Source organism: Zeugodacus cucurbitae, chromosome 5 (genome assembly GCF_028554725.1).
Source record: "Zeugodacus cucurbitae isolate PBARC_wt_2022May chromosome 5, idZeuCucr1.2, whole genome shotgun sequence".
NCBI classification, from domain to species: Eukaryota; Metazoa; Arthropoda; class Insecta; order Diptera; family Tephritidae; genus Zeugodacus; species Zeugodacus cucurbitae.
In genome coordinates this window covers 59,866,521-59,891,552 of record NC_071670.1, presented here as the reverse complement: position 1 = coordinate 59,891,552, position 25,032 = coordinate 59,866,521, and the positions used below count along the sequence as shown (strand labels likewise).

General features: G+C 36.9%; 1 protein-coding gene across 1 annotated transcript in view; it reads left to right on the top strand.

Moving 5' to 3' along the window:
• Positions 1-24,740, top strand: part of LOC105209949 (galactokinase) — a 43,168-nt gene extending 18,428 nt beyond the window's left edge. Inside the window, exons 6-8 of the mRNA XM_011180631.3 lie at positions 731-918; positions 17,754-17,860; positions 24,295-24,740. Coding sequence (XP_011178933.2) covers positions 731-918; positions 17,754-17,860; positions 24,295-24,591 — 592 coding nt within the window. The 3' untranslated portion in view covers positions 24,592-24,740. The remainder of the gene's footprint in view (positions 1-730; positions 919-17,753; positions 17,861-24,294) is intronic.
• Positions 24,741-25,032: the final 292 nt, after the last annotated feature.

The following is a 25,032-nucleotide window of genomic DNA, read 5'->3' as shown; positions in this document are numbered from 1 at the left end:
TGTTTACCCAAACCTATATATTCCAAAGTGAAATTGATATTCCTCTCGAAAATCATCTATTAACTTCTTGTGGTTATTTGATTCCATAATATCTATCCAGATTATATTAATTAACTGAAATAAGCAGATCGTAAAATATTTCTCAAATTTACGTTAGCATATCTCTACTAAGTGACAGTCACCTTATCTAACTAAATAAAAATACAAAAATATATGTTTTTGGCACTGTACAAGCAAACACAGATGCTTGCATTCATAGTTAAGCTTCGACGTATTCTCTTGTCGAATTAATTTACTGAATTTGAATGTAAAGACACTTTTAGAAGAACTATAAGGAGAGAAAAAGGTGTATGCGCAGTATTATTTTCTTTATAAATATGATAAACCACAAATTAAGAACTATCTCCCTCACGGCAATGACAGCCAAGAAAAGTTGAAATAAAAGTATTGAAAAGAGCTGTTATGTCATACCATTGGAGACTGTGGGTATGCCCATAGTAAGTTGCTGCCAACTGAGTCTTCGTACTAACTCTACCCACCAACATTTCATAAAATTTCTTGTCCAAATATTTATTTTACTCACACAAATTACTTACCGCTATCCAGCTTATGACGCTGTCTATTGTCAATAGTCACAATTTGCTCTAAAGAAATATGCATGATTTTGGCACTAATTGTTGTCGTTGCTTTTATTGTAATTTCTCAACACTTTTTTCTTTTGCCATTGCAGCTCACTGGAAACATTCCAAATACCATTTCTTGGCGGCGCACAAGATTTGGTGGTTTTAATTTGCAATTCAGGTGTACGCCACGAATTATCGCAGAGTGAATATCCGACAAGACGCAAACAATGCGGCCAGGCACTTGAGCTAATGGAGAAGGCGAGCTATAGAGATGCCAAAGTGGAGAATTTGTCAGGTAATTAATGCCATTTCGAATTGCACTTCTATTGGTATTTGTTGTTGGTAGTGGAATTACTGCACACTTAAGGCGCATTGTGCTGCAGGTGATTTAAATAGGAAGCACTCTGTACGAAAATGTAGTATGCTTTTGGGGATAGTTGTGTACATGATGTAAATTTAGTGAATTGTAGGGATTGGAAAGCAAGATTTTCAATTTTATATTTAATATTCAAAGAGCATATAGTGAAGGCTATAACTTTGATATTTGTTTTAACCAATTTAAATATTTCAAGTTTAATATTTTCAGCTTTTATTTGAATTTCTTTGCTCTCCATATTAATGACTCACAAATTCAAAAATTAATTTGTGAGCTTGCATCCGCTTGTTCTATTATACTTTTTTCTAAAAGTGACATATTTTTAATAAATAGACATAGTAAATAAGATACCAAAATAAATTTCTCCCGTATATAAAATATTTTTTGTTTGCCCATATTTGCTTTGTCGCCAAAAGTATGCAACACTTGTTGTATGCATTTGTTTCTTTTCCAATCCCGCAGACACGTCCAATTAAATTATTAACGCTGTTTGTGTTTAGATGTGTGATTATATTTCCATGCATTTTAAATACCCTCAAGGAAATTCTAAACACTACCAAGGAGGGTCTAATGGGATTCCATAGAGTTGTAAAATCTTGAGCTTATATAATATAGGATCTGAATAAAATGACCTGAGTAAAAGTAGACTTTAAAGGAACCTTTACTCATCTGAGTACACTGTTTGCTAGTTCGTGGTCCAAATAATATGCGATTTCGAAACCAATGGCTTAATAGACATATTGTAGAATATTCCAAGAGCTGTTCCCTTGATCTTTAGATAGATATTGTTGTATTTGTAGTCTTTTGAAAAGAGTAAACGATGCTGATTTCATATTTGCAAATATTATTATAATTTCCATTAAATTTTCTTCACAGGGTTTGATATCCAATTTTTATATATTCAAACTACCATATACATACATATTCTCTATATGTATTAAGTATATATGCAGTTTACTATGTGTTTGTTGCATATCCCGCAGCGTTTGTTTTAACACTTTGTCGCCATTTGCCATTTGTTGCATTCATTTGCAGCGTAATGCAACACGCAGCTGGCACGAGCTTAGCATAGCAATTGGTTTTGTATTTGCGCCTTTATGTATGCTACAAATAATATAAATAGCATGCGTGCATGGCGAGTGGCAGGTCAGTTGTGTGGCTCAATGCATTCGAATACTATACATATAGAGTGTGTGTGTGTGCGTACAAGTATATGGCTGTCAGTTCATGCACAAGTGTGAAGTGTGTGAAAAATCAAATGCTTATAAAAAGGAATAATATGTTGTATTTGCTATAGCAGGGTTACCACACTGGTGCAATTTTTTTTGAAAGGAAAATTAGTGTTTTTTGTATTTTTCCAACTCATTTATTTTTCAAATTATTCTTTGGGAGATATTAACAAACTCGGCTTTTTCTGGCTGAAAATCGAAAATATTCCATATGAGGTCTTTGGTGATTTCCGTGTGACTTTTTCTGCTAACCGTTATGTTTATGCAGGTCAATCTGGAAAAGTGATTGCTCTAGATAATCTATAGATATAATATTGTAAAGTAGTTTGACTTTAGAAATAATTTAAATTAAAAATTTCTGTTTCTCATTCCCTCTCAATTTAAGCCTCTTATGTCTAGGTTCTTATGCATGCAGCTTGATTTCACTGAAGTGTGTATTAATGTAAATATAATATAGTATTAAGATATAGTCTTGAAAAATAATTGTTTTACCCTTTTTACTCTAGTAAATCCAGGCCCAAGTAGGATTAGTCAAACTATAAGTAACAATTCCTAGATTAAATTATATAAATATTTTGATTGAAGACATGTTCTTGAGATATATCATATATTTGTTCAATAGATCTGCCAACTTATATAAATAAATCATTTGAAATCTACAATCAAATCTCTAAATTGTCAGCTAATAACAGCATTCGATAACAGTTTATTGCAAAAATCCATAAAATTCATTAACAGGGTACCTTTAATCTGACTCAGAGTGTATTAAAAACAAGAAAAAACTGTAAAAAACTGAAAAAACTGGCTGTACTAAAGCTAATATACCCTTCACAGGTGCATTTCTTTTAGTAGCTATGTGTTTAAGCAAATCTAAAGACGTAAGAAAAAGTAAGTAAAAAAAAACAAAACATTTTACTAATTCTTTTTAGACGGGTTGTTTGCTAGAAACGTTAAGGTTATATAGTTAAGCGATCTGAACAATTTCTTCGGAGCAGCTATATGCTATAGTAAAGCGATCTGAACAATTTTTTCAGAGATTAAATTATTTCTAGGAACAATAATTCACACCAAATTTTCCGTACAAGCCCTTGATTCCGATCGTTCAGTTTGTATGGCAGCTATATGAGATAGTAGTCCGATAGCGGCAGTTCCGACAAATGAGCAGCTTCTTGAAGAGAAAATAACATCTGCAAAAATTCAAAACGAAATCTTAAAAACTGAACGACTAGTTCGTATATATATAGACAGACGGACATGGCTAAATCGACTCAGTTCAACATACTGATCATTTATATATATACTTTATAGGGCCTCCGACGCTTCCTTCTGGGTGTTACAAACTTCGTGATAAACTTAATATACGCTGTTCAGGGTATAAAAATACTTTGGCTTCCACATATTCTAAGGAAAGGTGGCATCCTTCTACTAATACAACATATAAGTTGACATATCATTATCCTTTTGCATTTTTTGTTTTGCATTCCGTTTGACTGCAGACTTTTTTATTCACTTCATTCGCATGTCGCATCAGTCGCCTCGGGCGAATGACCGCCACAGCGGGACAACGCACAGCGCTCAGCGGTTGGCAGATGAAACAAACGACGAAATGAAAGGCGATGGATGATTATTTTTTATTGCTGTTGCTTCAACATCATTAAACTAGAGACTACTATGTTTGGCGTTTAATTTAAATTAAAGTGTGACATTAAAATGCAAAGGTATGAGGGACAACTCATATATAAACATACACATATATGTGTGTGAGTGCTCGCTTGTAATTCATAGAGATTTTTTTCTATGCACATTGCTGGCAGGCAGACGTTTGTTGCTTGATTTTATACAACAAGCATTTTTTCGCGCTTTATTTCGCCCTAACCACCCTCAGCGCCACACCGCCACACGCAGTGGCAACATGTTCATAATACATCAGAAATCCTTGCTTGCTTCGTTGGCTCGCTGTGGCAATTTCCATTCAATTCATTTGCATATTCAACAGCGATTCAATTGCAACATTCGCTTGAATTGCACTTAATGTAAAAATTACGCAAAATCCTTGCTCAGAATTTACCCCCTCGGTCGTTGTTGTTGTTGTTGACGTTAGTGCGCCTGAAAGCACACAATGCTTTGCACGCGCGTGCATTTGGCATTCTAGCGGCTCTTCTTAGCACTCCAACATACACCCACAGGCACTTAGTTGGTTAATATTGCCCGGCATTGGCTGCTGGCTGTCGGTTGGTGGGGTGTTGCGCGCTGCATTTGCTCGGTTTGAATTTGAAGTGGCCCATTGATGGCATCTACTCAGCCGCGCTCGGCCCTGCCCACGATTACGCTTCACTCGTTCTGCGCATTTCTTTTAATTTGTAATTCCAACTGTGACAATGTACGCCCCTCCTGCATCACCACCACCACCATCGATGATGATGACGTTGATGATGCTGGTGGTGCTGTTGTTGTTCGCGCGTCTCATCCTGCGCGCTCCTAATGAAATTATTAGACATTCAAGTAATTTAAATATATCTGTGTATTAGTGTATTATTGCATGTAAATCTTCGCTTTTTTCGTTTTTTTTCGCACTGCATCGTCGCTTTGCATGCCTCAATGCTTGGCATTTCAATGGTGGAGTACTTGACTTTTATTGCGGCGACAATACACACCGATAATTATGTAAATGCACACAGTTGTCAGTGTCCCTGTGTGTGTCTGTATGTGCATTTAGCTGTGCGTATTATAGTGAATTTTACAAATCACTGTCGGTCGTGTTGATTTCTTTTTTTTAATTTCAGTGTCATTTACGTTCACTTCTTATGGTGCATTAGTTGCGACTTATGCATGCAAGAGTGGATAGCGGTAATAAAAAAGCGCTTACTCTTCGTCAGCACAGGCTCTTCATATTTTTCGCATGAAAAAATAATGCTTTAACGTTATAATGGTTTTTGGCATAGGCTTTTTCGCCATTTTGGTCTTCATCTTAGCTCCATAAACTCATGTTTGTTAGAAGAAAAATTATTATTTTTATAATTTTTTACATTTATCTGACTCCTAATTACCTACCACCATGTTGCCTACCAAATTGAAGGAGCGTAGCTCAGATCTAGCAGAAGAACTCAAAATATGGATAAATATACTAAAAAACGGTCTGAATGAAGAGATAGAAAGCATTTTCTGAGGTCTCTGAACTGAATACTGGAACTATTTATTGCCTTTATTGTGCCAAATAATGGAAACAAACGGTATTTCATATTGTCATAGTAATTTGATGAATTAATGCTTTTTTGTGTAATATGATACCCAGATTTTGACATTAGATCATTCATAATTACTTGGAAATCGAAGACAGCTGATCTAATTTAGTAAGGTCATAGCTTATAAAAGTCCAATGAAGGTCCCTATTCAAAAATTATTATTAAAAAAAAAATCAAAATTATTCAAAATTCTGTTGGGTAGACCCTTATTTTTAAATGCCTGAAAGGTTCTTTAAGAGGCACAAAATATTTCTCGCAGAGATTTAAACTTTGGTTGGTCTAAATCTTTCTCCTTATATTTTCTTAATTTGGGAACACTCGGCATTTGTTTGTTTCAACAGTAGATTCATACAAAAAAAAAAAAAAAAAAAAACAAGGTCATTATCGGGTTTCTAATGATATTGCCGAAAGGGTTTGAGCTGCTATATTTTTCAATGATTTCTGCCAAATATTTTATTACAAAATTTACTTATAAATGAGAGGTTATAATTTACCTATTTGGAATAATTCTATAAACTCATTTATTTTTCAAATGGATGGTTTGTTATGTGTGGCGACGCAGATTTGAGCCAAAGTTTGGAATTTTTTACTTCTAGAGCTATTTATATATATATATACATCTGTGAGAAATTGTTGGTTTAAGCTTTCTTGAGGTCAAGCTAAGCTTCTTGTTTTGTGCTATTTTTGAGAAGAAGCTTCTTCACAGCAGCAAGTGAAGATCAATGACACTTACCGAGATATATTAATCGAAATGACATGATACGCTTCAAAAAATATTGTTAACTATATGTTTCAGTTTCAAAGGCAGTGGTAACTTTTCATCTCAACGGTGACATCCGGGGAAAAAATCGATTTCTCGAAACTCATGCAAATCTTGCTTTCATGGTTCTATTTGTTATTGAAAAAATGTTGCTGGCAATACAATTTCGGTCTCCTGAAAGTTTTTCAATCGAATCTAGTTCCAAGTGTTCAAGAAATATTATATATAGTTCGAACTGCAATAGAAATCTATACTATTACTACTATTATAAAGAGGAAAGATTGTATGTACGTTTGTAATGAATAAACTCTAAATCGGCACAGTAGATTCCAAAAATTCTTTCACCATTGGAAAGCTACATTCACCCCTAGTGACATAGCCTAGCTGTTTTTTGCAAGAATCCCAGGTGAGGGTATCAAAAAGACTCCGTGATGGAGAATCTTAATCTGAAACTGAAAATCGTCTTGCAAGTCATTCCTTCTCTTCTCATCGAAATCGCGTGTCAGAGAGTCGAGTAACGAGCGCTCGCAGTTGCTTGCTGAATAAAATTTCAAAAACTCCCAAATACTCGCTTGAGGGTCGAGTAAGGAGCGTGTGCAGCGGCTTGAAGAACAAATAATTAGAAATATACAAGCTCGCGCTAAGAGAGAAAAAACGGACACCAAAGACTAGAGGTCGTAATCAAGTATTAGCTTATTGCAAATAAAATATAATTTCATGTTCGAATTTTTCTCATGTTACTTTTTTGCGTGGGTCCAACGCAAGAAACGGCAATGTACAGACATACTATATGTATGGGAGATTGTGTATAAGTGTGTGTGTAAACTTATAACTTTTGTAATGTTCCTGGTCTAACTTTTTTCTCTTATATGAAGCAATTGTTGAAAAAATTGGGAGCAATCCGTCAGCGACGACTTTAGTTTGGTTTCTTTTTGAAAGCGGATAAGCGATGCTTGAATATTTTGGGCTACATCTTTAAATATTGAAAACAGCATAGTTCCAATGACTTGCTCATGACAAAGGTCAAATGATTTTTTCGATATTTCGTTCTTTGCACAAGAATTGAATAAAGTGAAGAGTAATTCAATAAATTGTAACTCTCAATTGGCTTTGAAGCATCATAAAACCAAGAACTCAAACCAGCCATAAATAGTAATAATTAAATAAACCAATTGAGAGCCACTTGCGCGTTTTTCACTTTTGAATATTTTTTTATTAATCATTAATATTATTTTTCATGCAAATATCAACAGTACATCAACTCTCTTAACCACTCTGCATATTTTAAATAACTCTCCCAAAACCCGTTCATTTGTAAAGCAATCAATTTTTATTACAGTCTACACTTGAAAGCCGGCAATTACTTAAAAAATAATACGAGCGCGATTTTTTTTGTTTTCAATATTTCTATGCGCAAAAGCCAATTTGTAGATTTGTATGTTGTAAAAATGTGAAAGCAATGCGGCATGTTCATCATTGGTTATTACAAATTACCAAATTACGCTTTTACAACGCGCAATTGATTGCCGTCAATATGACTGAAAACAGAAAACAAAAACAACAAAAATTGTAGAGTTCAATGCAAAAGTGTGTAGCGGGAAAAAAATGTTAGGAAATGGGAAACGTGCAAATAACAGTAATGAAGCGTTCAATCAAAATTGTGGGCATTTACAGTTATACGGCTATACATTGCCACAATGATGCATGAAACCAAAAATTGGTGGCAGCTACATGGTACAGCTTGTAATAAAATGGCAAAAATGCGCGAAACTGAGGCAACTGATATAAGCTAGAAATAAAAATTATTTTTTTTTGACATATAAAATCATCACTGCAGGCGGAAGTCGCTAAAGTACCACTCCCCAAGCATATTAACAACGCGCTCTGGGTATGTGCTTGCCACATGCCGCATGCCGCATGCCACCTTTGGCAGTGCAGTCGAGTGTAAATAGTGCAACCTCACAACGCTTGATTGCGCATATTTTTGTAGTCCTCAAGATTCAACATACTCTCTCACACTCGCATATATCTAGCCACTTATGGAGCGTTTGCCAGCATACCGCCGCCTTCTCTTGCCTCCGTAGCACCCTGTACTGCGCGCCAGCTACGCCACAGCCGGTGAGTGCAATTTTTCTAAATGACATTTTTTTTCGTTGTTGACTTCATCACTTCAGCGCTGACAACGAAAACAACAACAAGCGCAACAACAACAATAATAAACGTTTGCGAAGCTATTTCGCCGGGTTGGAGGTTGTGGTGAAGTGGGCGGAGATTTTTTTATTCTCAAATAAATATATTCCCGGGCATGTGTGCGTTTGCCTACTAGCGACATCATCATCCTCTATATTCTATATCAGAATATATATGTATGTATGTGTGTCTCTGTGATTTTTTTGCTGCTCGCCGTTATGCCCTCATTGTCACTTTGGCAATTACGGCCAACAGCTTTACGAGTGCCAGAAATTAAAATGATGATGACATGGCATGCCATCAGCCATCAACAATCAAGGAGCAAGCATCCGTCATCGGGCACTCGTCGCCAAAGTTACGTTCGCCTCACCTAACCTAGTATCTTCCCTTCATCACTCTCTCTCGCTATTCCGCTCTTCCTCTGCGTGCATGTAAAATGATATGGCTGAGTGGAATCAGAGACGCCGAATACAGCCAGCAGCTTTGTTGGAGTGTCAGCTTGCATGTGGGTAATACGGAAAAAAATTTGCTAGATTTCCTCTCCACAGACACACACACACACTCAACCATGCCGTTAAACGAATTTTTTAAGTGCTGTTCTTTTGTGCTTTCCTTGAACGCTCTCCGTGTACGAGTGTGTGTTTTTGTGTGCGAGTAAATTCATTTGTTTGTGGTGACAAATAAAATAGCGTCGAGGCATTTCAGCCAGTTTGAAGTGTGAAAAATCAGCAAACTTGCCTCGGTTCGGCAAGAAGCGTCGCAATCTTTACGAGTTCGTTCAAGTATGCCAACCATGTGACGATGACGACGTCGTCATGCTATCGAAGGAATGCCGTAGCCGCTGTGTGCGGTCGTGTATTACATGGTTTATGTTGACATGGATACTAAGCGTTGCTGTGCTGCTTCTCGTAGGCTCTATCTGCTGGGAACAGTGTCTCGGGAAAAGTTATCTAGTGAGTGCATCATTTATGGTAAAAGAAGGAATCGGAAGTAGTTACAGAGGTAAGATCCGATGGAACAGAGAACCTCTCTTACATTTCTAATGCTAAATGGGAATGATTTTCTTCACCGATAGCTTGAGGATTTGATGAATGGAACTGCTTTACTTTTAGCTTGAACTATCAGTGGTAGAAAAGCCGAAAGATACGTCCAAAGGGTGTGCTATCCGACAGAATCGTTGGTAACTGTACAGATGATGAACTTTCAAGAAAAGGTATACTCGTTCCAAAATCCAACCATCAGTTTAGGAACGTTGTCCTCTTCCGGTCTAGAACTAAGCGGTTTGACTTTGAATGAGCTAGGGGAGTATTGTTTAACCGCCAAGACTGCGAGCTGGTCGTTCCTTCTGAACGATGTGCCGAAGTGCGAAATATATCAGTCCAGGAACGAGTCATAGCTCCGCTGTCCTTTTTCGGTCTAGAACTAGCCGGTTTGACTTTGCGTAAGCTCGGAAAGCACTGCATATTCGCCAGTAATGCGAGCTCGAAGTTTCTACTGTTTATTAAAGTTTGAAAGAGATCCATTTAACTATTAGCTCTTAGCAAAGTTCATCTAGTAGTTTCAAGAACCGAACCGAACATTGTCCAACAGTATGGTGGCACTAAGAATTTGGTGGAGGAAGTTGTGCGGAACAAAACCGACTGGCGGAAGTCGGACAGTCCAGAAGAAAGTGTAAAGTATTCTGGACTCTCCGACTTCCACCAGTCCGAGACTGAAAAAGCTTGGACGTCCTTATGGCAGTCTTATCAGCAAATTTTTTGGGAATCTATATCGAGCCGCCTCGACAGATATACTATAGCCCCTTTCTAGACTTATAAGGAGTTTTAATCCATACTTCGGAGACCGGTTTTCGAACTGTAAGAGTTTAAACTCTGTTACGGATCAGGCTCTATAGAAAGCAACTACTTTTTTATTTCAGATACAACTTCGATCTGTACCACTGTACACAGCACCGTCTAGTTCTCACAAGATCTCCTCCACAGCTGCAATATTTTCATTGCTGATGACACGTCAGCGAAATTTGATGAGAATTTTGTAGAGCTTTGTTTTCAAATGCCTCAATGTTTGGAATTTAAGGTGCGATTATAAGATTTTATTTTGTTTATTTTTTAACGAAGTAAAATATGTTTCCGCTAAATATTCGTCGCAATGCAGCATCTCTCCTATAAAATACAAAGAAAATAGAAGGAGAACAACAACCATCCATATATACCTGATGACTTACAAGCAAAAATTAATGCAAACAAAGAAGCGAAAGGGGAGACAAGTGAAGTGGAGACAAGTAAAGCAAACTGAAACTCATTCGGAAAAAAGTATTGCCAAAATTGTCAAAGGTAATATGCCTGTCGGTGCATGCCTCTTGGCGCTGGCGAACATTCTGGCTGAAAATGGAGAAAAACTGGCCGGCAGCCGTAGATCGCTTCATTGAGGCGATAAATTTTTGCTTCCTTCCCTTTCACGCCGTTTGCCAGCGCCAGCAACGCTGTCAGTTAACCGCAAATACCTGCAGAAATTGCTCGCACCCACACACGCTTACAAACGGAGGTAGAAGTGCTGCTCTTTGTGTTGTTGTTGCTCCCTTCGCAGGAAGTGAAGAGTCATTTGCCTGCGGCTCGTGGCATCAAGGTAATTTGGCAATGCTGGCCAAGGCTGGTTGAAGACACGATAGCCAGACTCGAGCCCAGTGTTGCTTGTGTGTGGCAAGGGCGTGAATGAATGCGCGGCAAACAGTCAATTCAGCGTGCAAATTGGCTTCATCGCAAATAGAGCGCCAGTGACAGACAACCCCGCTGCTCGTGCAGTAGGCGTTGCTATTATTTTGGGGCAAATAAAGGACTTTGGCTTGACTTGAGTGAGGGTGTAGTGTTGAAGGAACGGCGCTGAGTAACGCTCGATAAATGACACTGTCGTGGGAAATATCAAGTGTTGGCGCTAACTCAACGGAAAGGTGTCACACAGGGCGCCGATACTTAGATTATGACTACGTGTAGACTTAGAAAGATGAAGCATGATGCGAGTTATGAGATAGAAAGTCTTATGAAATAGAACTGCTAGACCTTTGCTTGTAGTAGCTGAGCTGCAAATTCTCAGATCTACAATTACAAGTCATAGAATCTGATCCACTTTGCCTGAATTCTTACTTCTCACATTTTTTCTGTTGCAACTCCTTCCACTCTTCCGCATTTGCTTTGCAATTTTTGCGCGAGGCTTTGATGAGCGCAAAATTTATTCATCGCTGATTGATGCTGCACCATTTTTTCTGCTTGTTCACTGTGATAACTGAGAGAGCCATAAAGCCACACCAAACCTTTGAAGAAGCAAGGAATTTGCAAAAAAAAAAATATTAATAAAATTTATCTGCACCTGAGCTGCAAGTGAACGTATAATAAATTTATACAATAAAAGCTTAAAATAAAGGAAAATCATCAGGAATCACAAGAATGTGCATAACTAACACACAAAAAAAAATGTATGCCACATTTTATAGTTTCTTCATTATTTTGGTCGCTGTCGTTACGGCTGACATTCTGGCAGCTATCCTTTCATTCAGTTTCATACTTAATCTTCGGTAATTTGCCCGCGGCATAGTATCTCAGTCTGTAGTTATTTTCATCCATTGCCATCGGTTTTTGATTACTTTGGCCGCTTGCCAAATGCCGCTTCTTTTTATACACACACACACACGCTCGCGAATGGCTGAGACAAAGGCGCTGCAGAAATATTGTCAATAAAAGTTAGTTTGAGCGTGTAAAGCATAGTTTTATTGACACTGCATTGCGACCCGTTTTCGTCTTGCAGTAAAATTCGCTATAATCGCGTCGGCGTTTGTTTGTTTTTACTGCTAGCTTTTTAGTGCTATCTGCAAAGTATAATGTTACTGTCGTCAAATGAGTTGAATTCACTTCTGTCGAATGTATGTATATGGCGGCCAAGTAGTTGTTTGCTGTTCTTGTTGTCGGCACAGCGGAAAATTAAAATATAATGAAGTCTTTCAAAATGTAGCAAAATTCATGCATTTAGGATTATTGGAAGTGGCATAATTTTAATATATTCTATGTTACTGAGGTCCATACAGGGCGTATGAGTAACGCATAAACGGATTAAGTTGTTTTATTTTATTTCATTTAACTGAACTTTTTTTTATTTTGCATGAAAGCGTAATTATTTATTTGATTTTTTTTTTGTATCCCAATATATTACAATGATAATGAAATAGTATAAGATATTACTATTATATAATATATGTATATGGTAGTAAGGATTATTATTATTATTGGAATGTCTTAAATTCTTTATACAGTTTATATAGCTTTTCAGTTGAATGTCTTGCTTTATCATTTTTTTCTGATATAGCATTATAAAAAATTACTAATACGTCTAGTCTCCCAACTAGACTCCCCACCAGACTAGACGTATGAGTAATTTTTTTATAATGTTTTCTTTTTAATTCAAATTTTTGAAGTTTTGCTTTGAATACCAAATTTATTAGAACAGCGAGTGTTATCTACTGATATACGTTAGTTTCGTTAGTTTTTTTCTACAAATGAGCAACGCCAAAAGATACTTTTTTATTAGATTGGCCTTTAGGCCTTTAGATTGTAGGATCTTTTCAAATCATATAAAGTTCTGGAGAAACTAAGTGGGCAATAAAAGTTCGCTTACGAGTCACTGAGGAACTTCTTAATTCGTTGTCTGTCGAACTTGCAGTTTAGTTTGTTTAGTTTTAACCTGTGACGACGAATACCGAACAAATCATGGAAAACATCAAGTTAGACCGGCATGTGACTTCTCATAACATCGCCCAGGAAATGGGAGTTAGTCACCAAACCTTTTTAAACCATCTGCAGAAAGCCGGATACACAAAAAAGCTTGATATTTGCTGCTGCTGCTGCAACGGAACGAACTGAACCAATTTTTGAAGCGAATGGTGACTGGCGACGTCGTGGTCGTGGTTGAAGGCCGGTGAATCGTCCCAAACAGTGGCCAAGCCGGGATTGACGGCCAGGAAGTTTTTGCTGTGTGTTTGGTGGGATTGGAAGGGAATCTTCCACTATGAGCTGCACCCATATGGCAAGACGCTTAATACTACCATCTACTGCGAACAACTGGACCGCTTGAAGCAGGCGATCGACCAGAAGCGTCCAGAATTGGCCAACAGGTAGGGTGTAGTGCTGCACCAGAACAATGCAAGACCACACACTTCGTTGATGACTCGTCAGAAGGTACGAGAGCTCGGATGGGAGGTTTTATCGGTGTAAAGTTGCACTCAAAGAGGCTTGTGAAAAGTGGCTGTCCGAGTTCTTCGCAAATAGGGTGGGGAATTTCTACGAGGGGGTATTATGAAGTTGCCGTCTAGATATTTGATATTTGATAGATATTTGAACTAAATCCTATCATTGTAACACATTTCATTACTCAAAAAAGCGAAACGGAAGGAATATTTGACAACCTAATATATAATTGACTAATACATATAAAAGTAAAAATAAATAATACCTTCACTTCTTCCTATCCTTTTTCGTTTGAACCAATTATTGGTGATCGTGTCATTTATCCATTTATATGAATTATAGCTTTCTAGCCATTTTTGTAACCTCTAAACTCCGAGATGTCAACAACAAAAAATTTAAAAAAAAATCAAATATTTGTCAAAAGTGTTAGTATTTTCAGTAATTGATATTGGTTTGTCTCACTATTAGGGCATACTATTTAAAAAAATTTATTATGTAATTTTAAATATTTAATATATTTTTATTTCTTTATTTATCTTTTTATCTTTTTATATTTTATTATTATTTTTTATTTTTTTAATTATAATTTTTTTTTTATTTTTAGTGATGTATTCTGTAATAACCAGAATCATATTCGGATGCAAATGTACGCCACTAAATGAGTTTTTGATATTAAAAACTTCTAAAAATCATATCCAATTTTCATTGAGATCAATAGTGAAGCTGAGAAAATTACAACTTTCTCATCAGATATTCGCATTTCAGTAACAAATTTTAATGAAAAACACAAGTTCCCAACCAAGAAATTCATATTCATATTTTTGCAATTCTCTGCTAAAGCATGCTATGCGCTGTCGACGATAATCCTTCAATATCTGCTCAAAGTTGTATCATCATAAATATTTCCGGTGGATTTCACAAAACACACACATATACATAGCGTTCTACCATCGTAATACCAAAATATACAAACAAGCAACAACAACAATGCTGTCGTCCCTGCAGTCGTCAGTGGTACATTTCCGTTTATCTGCGATAGGCTGCTGTTGCACTAAATCGAAAGATTATCTGCGAGCAAGCAAACATTGAAAACTCAATTGAATTCGTAGCAAAATGCAATCATTCCATTTCTCACTGCATGCACTAAGGTTTGCACATCGAACATTATATTTTTGCTATGGCATTGGCGTCCAGTGGGAATTTTGTATGTGTGTTTGCGTTTGTTAGTGTTTTTGTTACAAAATTTGAAAGAATTTCGTTGTGCCTGCTTATGACTGCTGCCGGCTGATAATCGCCTTGCCGAGGCTCAAAGATTGCTGCAAGCTGATTATGAGTTGCTTGTGTGTGTTTGTGTATGTGTCTATGCAGTGTTGAGCTGTGGTTATTATTGCAGTATTTTTGATTTTTTTTGGGAATTATCATTTCGTTTGCACTGGTGCCTGTTGGCTCATGTGGCTGGTAATTGCGATATTATCACCGCATTTTGCTATTTCCCAGCTGTAATTGAAATTTTTATTATTTGGCAGCAAACTACTTTTTGTTGTTTTTTCGCTGCATTTTCTAAGGCGCAAAACTATTTTCCATTATTCTTTTGATGTGCGCTGATAATTCGTTTACGGATTTATTACGCTTAACGGTGCACAAATTTCACATTTTTTCCCTTCAAATTACAACAAAAGCTTATGCACCACAATTGCGCGCTGTTAATCTTTTCCAACGAACGCAAAAATTCTTGCTTACAATTAAGCTCAAAATTCTTGGCTGCCTGCGCTCATTCTCATTCTCATTCTACATTTTAATTAGTTGCATTACGTTGGCTTTGTGTGCTAAATTTGCCTTCAGCTGCAGCTTTGCCGTGCTGCGGTTGCACTTGAGCGAGAAAAAGTTGTTTTCAAAAGCCAAGCAAAGCAAAGTAATAATCAAAGAAAGTGCGGAGAAAAAAAAAACATCGCCTTCATACGGAAATCATTAGGTGTGAATACGCAATTATGCCGCCACATCAGGTTTGCTTTACAACTCAGCTCGCACTACTTTGGCCCTCAACGCAAGCGGGTTAGGGCTTTAAGCAAAATGGAAGGGCTACAAGGACGAAAGCAGCTATGTTTGTGTTGTTGTTGTGCTTGCAGCCGAAAGTAGCAATTACTGGCAGATTAGAAGCCACTTCAGACTCTTTCAAAGCCACGCAATCGTCAGCTAAGGTACAGGTGTTGATGTTGAGCATATTTCTATGTATATATGTGTGGGTGTGTGTATTTGTTGTTATACATACATATATGCATTTGCTCTCCTTTAAACATATCGTATTTACCCACATGCACTCAAGTCTGCATTGACACATGCGAACTGCAACTATTTCTTGTGTGTCAAGCAGAAAAAGTAATATGCCAGCGGAAGGCGACAGGCGGCCGGCGGCTAGTCGTTCATAACCACATTCATTACTTTTACATTACTTTTGCATTTCTTTGCCAGTTTTTGTTTCTATTGCTTTTCTTTTTTCTTCATCTTTTTCTACGAGGTATTGAGACCGCTGAGCTTATGTTGCAACTCATTAAAAAATGTTGCTCATTCATAGTTGTTTAATTATTAATACAATTATACAAATATATACATGTGGGTGGCTAGCTTTTAGGGGTTTAATATTTATAAAATACGCTTACGAGAGGGATAAGCATATATTCAACCTAAGGTGGCTTAAAACAGAAATTAAATATCTAAAGATTTTCGAAAATTTTATTACTCTAAAGCATAATTAAATCTGAAAAAGTCTGTGTTTTGATTTTTTAGTTAAAAAAGAAATAAAATATTTGAGAGAAGTTTGAAAATAAATATAATATTTTTAGTTGTACCATGGTCTATTATAATAGAATTTTCAAAATTCAAAATGGTGAACGATATTTTAAAAATTCAACGGAATCGGTTGAAATTTGTTACTCGGGGGTTCTTGTGGTAACGGATTACGAATTTGACGTTACTTTTCAAAAATACAAAATAGCGAACCAATATGGTGAACACATTTTAAAAATTCGCCATATTGCATCCGCCATTTTAAATTTTGAAAAATCGACAACAGATTCGTAATCAGAGACACCGAAAACGCCCGAGTAACGTGTTTCAAGCGATTGTGATGAATTTTTAAAAATAACATCCGCCATATTGGATTCGCCTTTTTGAGTATTTTAAAACCGACACCAGATTTGGATTCAGCGATCCCAAAAACATGTACTACAATTATTTTTTGTGTGGCTGTGTTTATCTTTAGGTTAGATTAGGTTAGGTTATTTTAGGTTAGGCTAGGTTAGGTTATGTTAGGTTGGGTTAGGTTAGGTTGGATTAGGTTTGGTTAGGTTAGGCTAGGTTAGGTTAGGTCATGTTAGGTTAGGCTAGGTTAGGTTAGGTTAGGTCGGGTTAGGTTAGGTTAGGTCGGGTTAGGTTAGGTTGGATTAGGTTAGGTTAGGTTAGGTTAGGTTAGGTTAGGTTAGATTAGATTAGGTTAGGTTAAGTTAGGTTCGGTTAGGTTAGGTTAGGTTAGGTTAAGTTAGTCTGGTAGGCCTTCAGACCACGTATGTTATGGTCATTTGCGATACCAGAAAGGTGTGCCTTCACATGCACCCTGAGTAGTAGCCATCGTTAAAAAAAAAAAAATAAACTATTAAAGTGTTTGTTATTTTCCAGAAGACACCAACTTTTGTTGAAACCATTGAGATTATGGGGAGCTGGAGAGCGAAGTATCCAGAATTTGTTCTTAAGCTTAAATTTATTTTAACCGTCCTTCGAAAATAAGCAAGATTTATTTTTTACTTGCTTATTTATCATGATGTCTGTGCCTCGTAATCTTTACTTTAGGAGTCCTCTGACCCTCTCTTAAGACAAGGTCGAAAGGAGATACCTACCCTTAACCTTAGCTAAGTCTATGACTCGCTGACTTTTTTACACTTTTCTAATAAAATATACTTATATGAACTCACCTAATAAACAGCTACCACCCTTATGCCCAGATATATGTAACCTTATAGCATTGTACTATCCTCCTACTCACTTGAATTTGCTATGCACATGGCATTTTTTCACTAACGATGTTTCACTTGCGTTCATTTAATTACAGTGTTAGAGTCAGATCCGCTTTTATTGCGTCGCGCCCGACATGTCATAACGGAAACGAAACGTACACAAGACGCGGCTGAAGCCTTAAAGGCACAAGACTACACAAAGGTGAGTTGCATGCGATTATATATTTTAATTAATGCTTGCGTGTGAGTGCAGCGACATATAAGTAAATAATTAAATTTATAAATGTGTACAGACTAACAAGTAAATACATGAGAAATACTAATATTGCAGCAAACAAGGTTTTAGCAACAAAATAAATTTAATTATTTAAAGATTTTTTTTATTCTTTTTCTTTTACATTTTTCCATCGGAAAACAATTCAAGAAATATAAAATTTAATAAATTTTGCACTTTCTTCCAATACCATCCAATGTGGAAGTTACGTATACGCAGTGGATGTTTCATTTTCAGAGTTCAATTGACACAAGTGAAGAATAAGAATCACATTGAACTCGTTAAACACTTGGTGGTTGCTTGTGTTTCTAATTATTTTCTTTGGAATTTTTGAAAATTAAAAACTCCAGCGCTTTGCTCATTTCAGGCTTTAAGCTTCAAAAGAAACCTCAGCATTCACCAACATTGATAGATTGCTGAATAGCCCAACACATTCAAAGCAGTTTCAACTCATTTTCATTACCAAAAAAAGTGCCGACAAATCCGAATAACTGACTTCAATTGAGGCCACAGAGCAAACTCGACAGCGCATTTGGCATTTTCAACACTCGGTGACCCCAGCGCCTGTAACTATCGGCTTAGAGTATCTATGGCTGTGTGTGTGCTTTTGCATGTGATGATTGAAGTTGTACAATAATTGCGGCACATCTAGTTTGAACGGAGTATGCAAATGATTTGTAGGTGTGAGTGTGTGTGTGTGTAAGTGCAAGTGGCAGTACAAAAGAGCAATGCTCATTAGCTGCAAATTACATACGTTTGACCTCACATGAACTGTGTGTGTGTATGTTTGTGGCTGGGGGATGAAGCTCTTTTCACAAGCAGCGTGAATGAAATGAAATTTATGCTCACAGACAACTACATACCAAGCGCTTTGTGCAGCAGCTAGATTTTTCGGTCTACACAACTTGTAATTGAAATGGAGAATGATGAAAAAGCTTGAAATGTCAAAATTAGAGTCTCTATAACGTTAGCTACGAGTATACCGAGTCTTCAAATAATTAGGTCATTCTTGGAATTTTAAAATACTTGGGATACCATTGACTTCCATCACTATTATTTGCATTTATCCTATAAAACTCGCCAACTTGATCAGTAGTTTAAAGTACTTCTTATTTTAATAAATGAAATTATTTCACTCCGCTCCTAAAGGTAGGCAACGATTGGTAGCTGGTATTACTTTTCGAAGAATTGTTTGCAATTTTGAGGAAAATTTCAATGTTTGCGACTCTTCACATTTGCAACATTATAATTAAATAATTATAGTTTAACCAATGTAGTCTAAATTTCATGAAAACCCTCAAAAATCACATTTCCAAACATGATGTACTCTAATGATCCACACACCTGATACTTGCAATGCGCATTCTTCAATTACAGCATTCAAACCAGCGCTTTTGTTTTTCCAGCTAATTCTTGTATTACTAATTGGTAGAACTGCAACTGGAGAGGCCTTTCAGCGCCTCACTCTCACATTATCACTGCTTCTGGGCGGAATTTCATTTTTTTGGGGCACACATGCCGACTGTCGACACTGAATATCTACTCTATAAGCGAATATGCTGCAATGCACTGCATCACAGCGTGTGTTGCGCCGCTTGGCTCTTTGCCTCACTTGAGTTTCTTTAAAACTACTTTTCTCACGCCGTGCAACTTTTTCCCATTACAACCCTGCTCTTTTGTAATTTTCGCATTTAATATGACGCTAATAGGCTCTCTCAAAGGCAGGAGGTATGTACGGCAGACGCGCCCGTGAGTTGCAGTGTCGGAGTTTTACAAAATTTGATATGCAAATATGGCGAACTATTTTTCAGTAGGGAGCAGGGAGGGGGTAGCTGATTGGGTAGGCTCTTTCAGACAAATGCCAGCGTATGTGTTGTGCTATGCTATGTTATGTATGCGTGTATGTTTGAGAGTGTCTATTCAAGTCTGCAATCAGCGAATTTGATTTATTCAACACCTTCATACAGGCATGCCTTTTTTGCATATGGATATTGAGGGAGCAAATACAGGGTGGTAAAGGAAAATTTAATGAAATTTAAACTAACTCATGAAAATTTCATTTCATTAAATTATTAAGAATCCATTGCTAAATTATATCTTGTTTTTTAGACTTTAGGAGTTCTTAAGAAATTTTAAAAAATATTTGTTTATTTAAAAAATTTGCTGAAAATTTATTCGATTTTTGGTTTCTGGATATATCATATTTTATCAGATTATTTAATTTACTAAGGGATTGTGTCCTACATCTTACTTATAAAAATTTATTTAAAAAAATTTCATTCAAATTCAAAAAATCATTTAGTTGAATCACCCTGTTTCACACAAGCTATACACTATGGAACTGCATTCTTTCGCAATTTCATGGTTCAACAACTTTTCGATGAGAACTTGTGCTCGAACGAATGAATGAGGATTGCGAAAAAAATTTACCATATGGCAACCTGATAAGCTTAAATTAGTCCATATAATTTGCTTGCTCGTTCGTTGAAAAAGGTATGTGTTAAACTTTTGTTTCGATGGCATATTTTCCATGAAAAGAAATGGTGTCAAGGAGGGTAATAATGCAGAAGAAAGAGAGTTAATCAGAGAAAAATGAATAAAAAGAATGAAGTAACTTAAACTTGAAGTGACTTTAAGAGACTTCTGATTTTCATACAGTGGCGAAAGTGCTATCGCATGATTCTAAGTGTCTCTACTGGGTCTCACTAAAACCATAATCGTATAATCTTTTCGTATTATAATCATTGATTATCAGAATATCTGAGTAGTAAATAAGCCAGGATTGAGGAAGAACTTAATCAAATCCATGAGTGGTGAAATACATAGAAATATTTTAGTTTTACTTCAAAATTTGACTTCAATCAAAAGCACAGATATTCTCCTTAAATTCAGACGAAACCACTTAATTACACAAAGAGCCGGACAAGGCGAAAATGAAGAACACGTCAAGTATAATTCAACTGACACATAAAATAAAGTAAAAATCACACACACATAAGCAAACACTAACAACACAGGCAACAAGCATCTAGTTTTTGACTTTAATCTAACAATCTGGTGTAATTAATGACGACCATTGGCCACGCTGGCTGCTAAATGCCTTTTGGGCAACAAGCGAAAAACACTTAACACGAATGCGTGAACCGTTAACCAGCGCATGGAATGCACAAAGTGAAGAGCAGAGCAACAAGAAAGATCACAAGCAAAAAGCAGTATATATGTGGGAGAGAGAGAGACAGTGACAGTGTGAGTGTGACAGTATGATAGTGAAAGAGCAAAGCCGTGGTGGCCCGTAGGTGCGGCAGAGAGACCGACGCTTTCGCTGCGAACAAAAGAAAGATTAATTACCAGTTTGGCCTGTCGCATGGCCCAAGGGTCACGCTGAGTGCGTGCATCAAATTGGCATGAATGGCATGGAAAGAGCATGTGTAATAAGCGGAAGCTCAAAGTGAATGCGAAAGCGCATATGAAAGTTGGCAAACTATTTTTAATATATATATTACTGTGTTCATAAATATATATGTAAGAGAGTGCATGAGAAGATAATTTCGAAAAAAATTACGAATGAACTGACGACTTCTGTACAATAATTTTATTTTTTTGTGTAGCTTAATAGAAAGAAATGGTTGAAAATTAATGAATTTTTTCTTGTATTAATTTTCAAAATAATTATATATTTCAATTCAAGCACTCTAAGAAATGTGAATTAGTTAATAAAATGTTTTTAAGGCAAGCGAAGCTATATTAAATACACTCCTTAGCTATTTCAAAGCATTCTACTTGTTCCAACGTTCTTGTTCTACGCCTAAATTATATATTAATATGTATGCTTGTGTTCGTGGCCCACACTTTGCAGCAGTTGTCAGTGGTTACTTTGGTAATAATATGTAGAAGCTACTTTCCGTTTCCGTTAGTGGATGTGTGAGTTCCACTGAGTTGCACATATGTACATATTTCATCTTTCATACGAGTAAACCTGTAGGAAATTTTAATATAATATGTACTTATTTATACTGAAGTAGATTGAAAGAAAATCCAGGTTTACTACCTGTAGACAAGGCTTTTAGCAACTCTTAGCTTTCCTGCAGGGTATCTGTAATGCTCTCATATCATATTATATTTGCCAATGCGTTTGTATGCATGACTTATTTTCTTAACAAACTTTGTTCCCTCGCAACATGTTGCACGGAGTATAATGATTTTGCGGCATAACCTACAAAACGACGCTAGGCATGATTAGTTTGGATATTGCGTTCAACAGTTATAGACGTGGAAACATGAAGTTCACTAACGCTGATTGGGGGATGGTACTCTATCACTGAGTAATTGTTTCGACGATTCCGAGCGGTTGAAATCGGCATCATGGATAAGCCAGCCGGTGGAAGACCTGTGACGAGGAATACCGATCAAATCATGGATAATATCGAGTTAGACCGGTATGTGGCATCACGTGACGTCGCCCAGGAGATGAGAGTTAGTCACCAAACCCTTTTAAACCATCTGCAGAAGGCTGGATACACAAAAAAGCTTGATGTTTGGATGCGGCATGATTTAATGCAAAAAAACTTCTGGACCGAATCAACGCCTGCGATATGCTGCTGAAACGGAACGAACTCGACCGATTTTTGAGCGGATAGTGACTGGCGACGAAAAATGGATCAAAAGCGACAATATCAAGCGAAAACGGTCGTGGTCGAAGGTCGGTGAATTGTCCCAAACAGTGGCCAAGGCGGGATTGACGGACAGGAAAGTTTTGCAGTGTGTTTGGTGGGATTGGAAGGGAATCATCCACTATGAGCTGCTCTCATATGGCCAGACGCTTAATTCTACCATCTACTGCGAATAACTGGACCGCTTGAAGCAGACGATCGACCAGAATTGGCCAACAGGAAGTGTGTCGTGTTCCACCAGAACAACGACAGACCACACTCTTCGTCGATGACTCGTCAGAAACTCCGGGAACTCGGATGGGAGGTTTTATCGCATACACCGTGTAGCCCGGACATAGCGCCAAGTGATTACCACCTGTTCCTCTCCATGGCGAACGCCCTTAGTGGTGTAAAGTTGATCTCAAAAGAGGCTTGTGGAAATGGGCTGTCCGAGGGGGTATTATGAAGTTGCCGTCTAGATGGAAATAGATTATCGATCCGATCACTGTAACCAAATATAAGATAGATAGAAATGGGGTACTAAATATCAAGTTTATCAGGTTGAGTTAACGATTTTGTTTTGGAAGGTAATAATTATTTAAAGGAGGTGTCGAGATGAAATATGACACAAACTATATCTTAGTTTTTGGTGACTCTATTACGAGTATATATTATTGTTCTACTAGTTCTAAAAGGGTTTGAAATAAATTTTTAGTACGATTTTTGAACTTAAGAATAAGAAGAGGTTTAGCTTTAGAAAATTGCGTAAACGTAACAAAATGTGCCACACTCCTTACCTTAATTATTCAAAATCTTACGTACAGACGTTAAGTTTAACTACAGGGTTGAGTTCTCATATGAATCTTTTCGAAATTTCCAATAGCCGTGGTCTCGCAAAGTCGTTTCACAACATGCTCTAAGATCAAGTGTTTATTTTGGAAATTTCTGTGGATAATATAAAATCGAATTCGGCTCGACCCGAATTTATCGCTAGCTTACTTTTTTTTATGTTTTTGTTGTTTTATTTATTATCCTGATATGCCTTTTATTGCTTGCTATATTGACGTTTGAACATATTCTCTCCATTGCTTTAGTGTTATGTTATTGCCACTTACTTAGTTGCTTTTTTTATAGCTGCGGATGGTTTTATAAATAGTGTGTTAAAAACGCAATAACTTAGCCCCATTCTAGTTGGCTATATATGCACATATTGGCCGGAGTTAATAATAGAAAGCAACTGAGAGTATGAAATCGAGCTATTTGATTGAAAATTTTTGTTACCGTGGTAACCAGTATATAAAAATAAGCAGATATACGAACTGATAAGAATTTTATTTTCACAAGGGGTGTCTAAGATTTTATTTTTATGTAGAGAAGAGGCACTTGAACTTTTAACATGCATATAAGTCTTAATAAAAATACTTCAATATCACCCTGTACACTAGCAAATAATTTAATTTTTTCTCACACGCACTCACAAGCATTTCAACTTACAAACATACACCCACTCCTACATACACACATGTGCCAATTGATATTTACTTATGTATTTCCGTATTGCTTTATTTTCTTTCACATATCCTGCCGGTAACGTATACGCCATGGATGCCTGCTACGTGCTGCCAACACAATTGCCATTAAATGCTGCTGTTGTGTTTCATTTCGATCGCTATTACTCCACCGCCACCTTCGCGTTGGCTCTCTGGTTGGCAGATGGGCGCACTAATGAAAGCGTCACATACATCACTACGTGACGATTTCGAAGTATCCTGCCGCGAATTGGACGTCCTGGTCGATGCGGCCATTAATTGTTCCGGTGTTTTGGGATCACGTATGACCGGCGGTGGCTTTGGCGGCTGCACCGTTACGCTGCTGCAACGCGCTGCGGTCGACAATGTGATTGCGACGATGCGTACAAATTTCACTAAAGAATTCAATAAAGACACCGCTGACCGCTTGGAATTCTACATGTGCGTACCCAGCAATGGGGCGCGACGTGTCGATTTGTGAGGCGAATGAAATAAGCATTACCGTGAGCGAAAAAACTGTAAATAAATGCGCAAAGCTAAGGGAAAACGTAAACGTATACGTTAAAGTAAACGACGGAAAGCGTAGATATTAATAAAATAAAATACAAAATACTTGTACAAAGCGAGAAATGCATTTGATTTGTGGTGTTAGTTGTATTTAATTGAGGAATGGGCGTTGCGTTGCTGCTTTAAGTTGTGGACTAACACGTAGCTAATTTAACGTGATTAAAAAATTAAGATTAGTAAAGGTTTTGATAAAGAAGCCGGTTCAATCTGAAAAGGGTCCGATCGTGAAATAATTATTAGATATCATTTACTAATTGTGGAACGCCGCTAAGTAGGTTCCATTCAGTTTAGTATTATTACTAGGTTTACCAAGTGATGTTAGATAAATTTTATCACTTTTTCACAACGTTCTAAA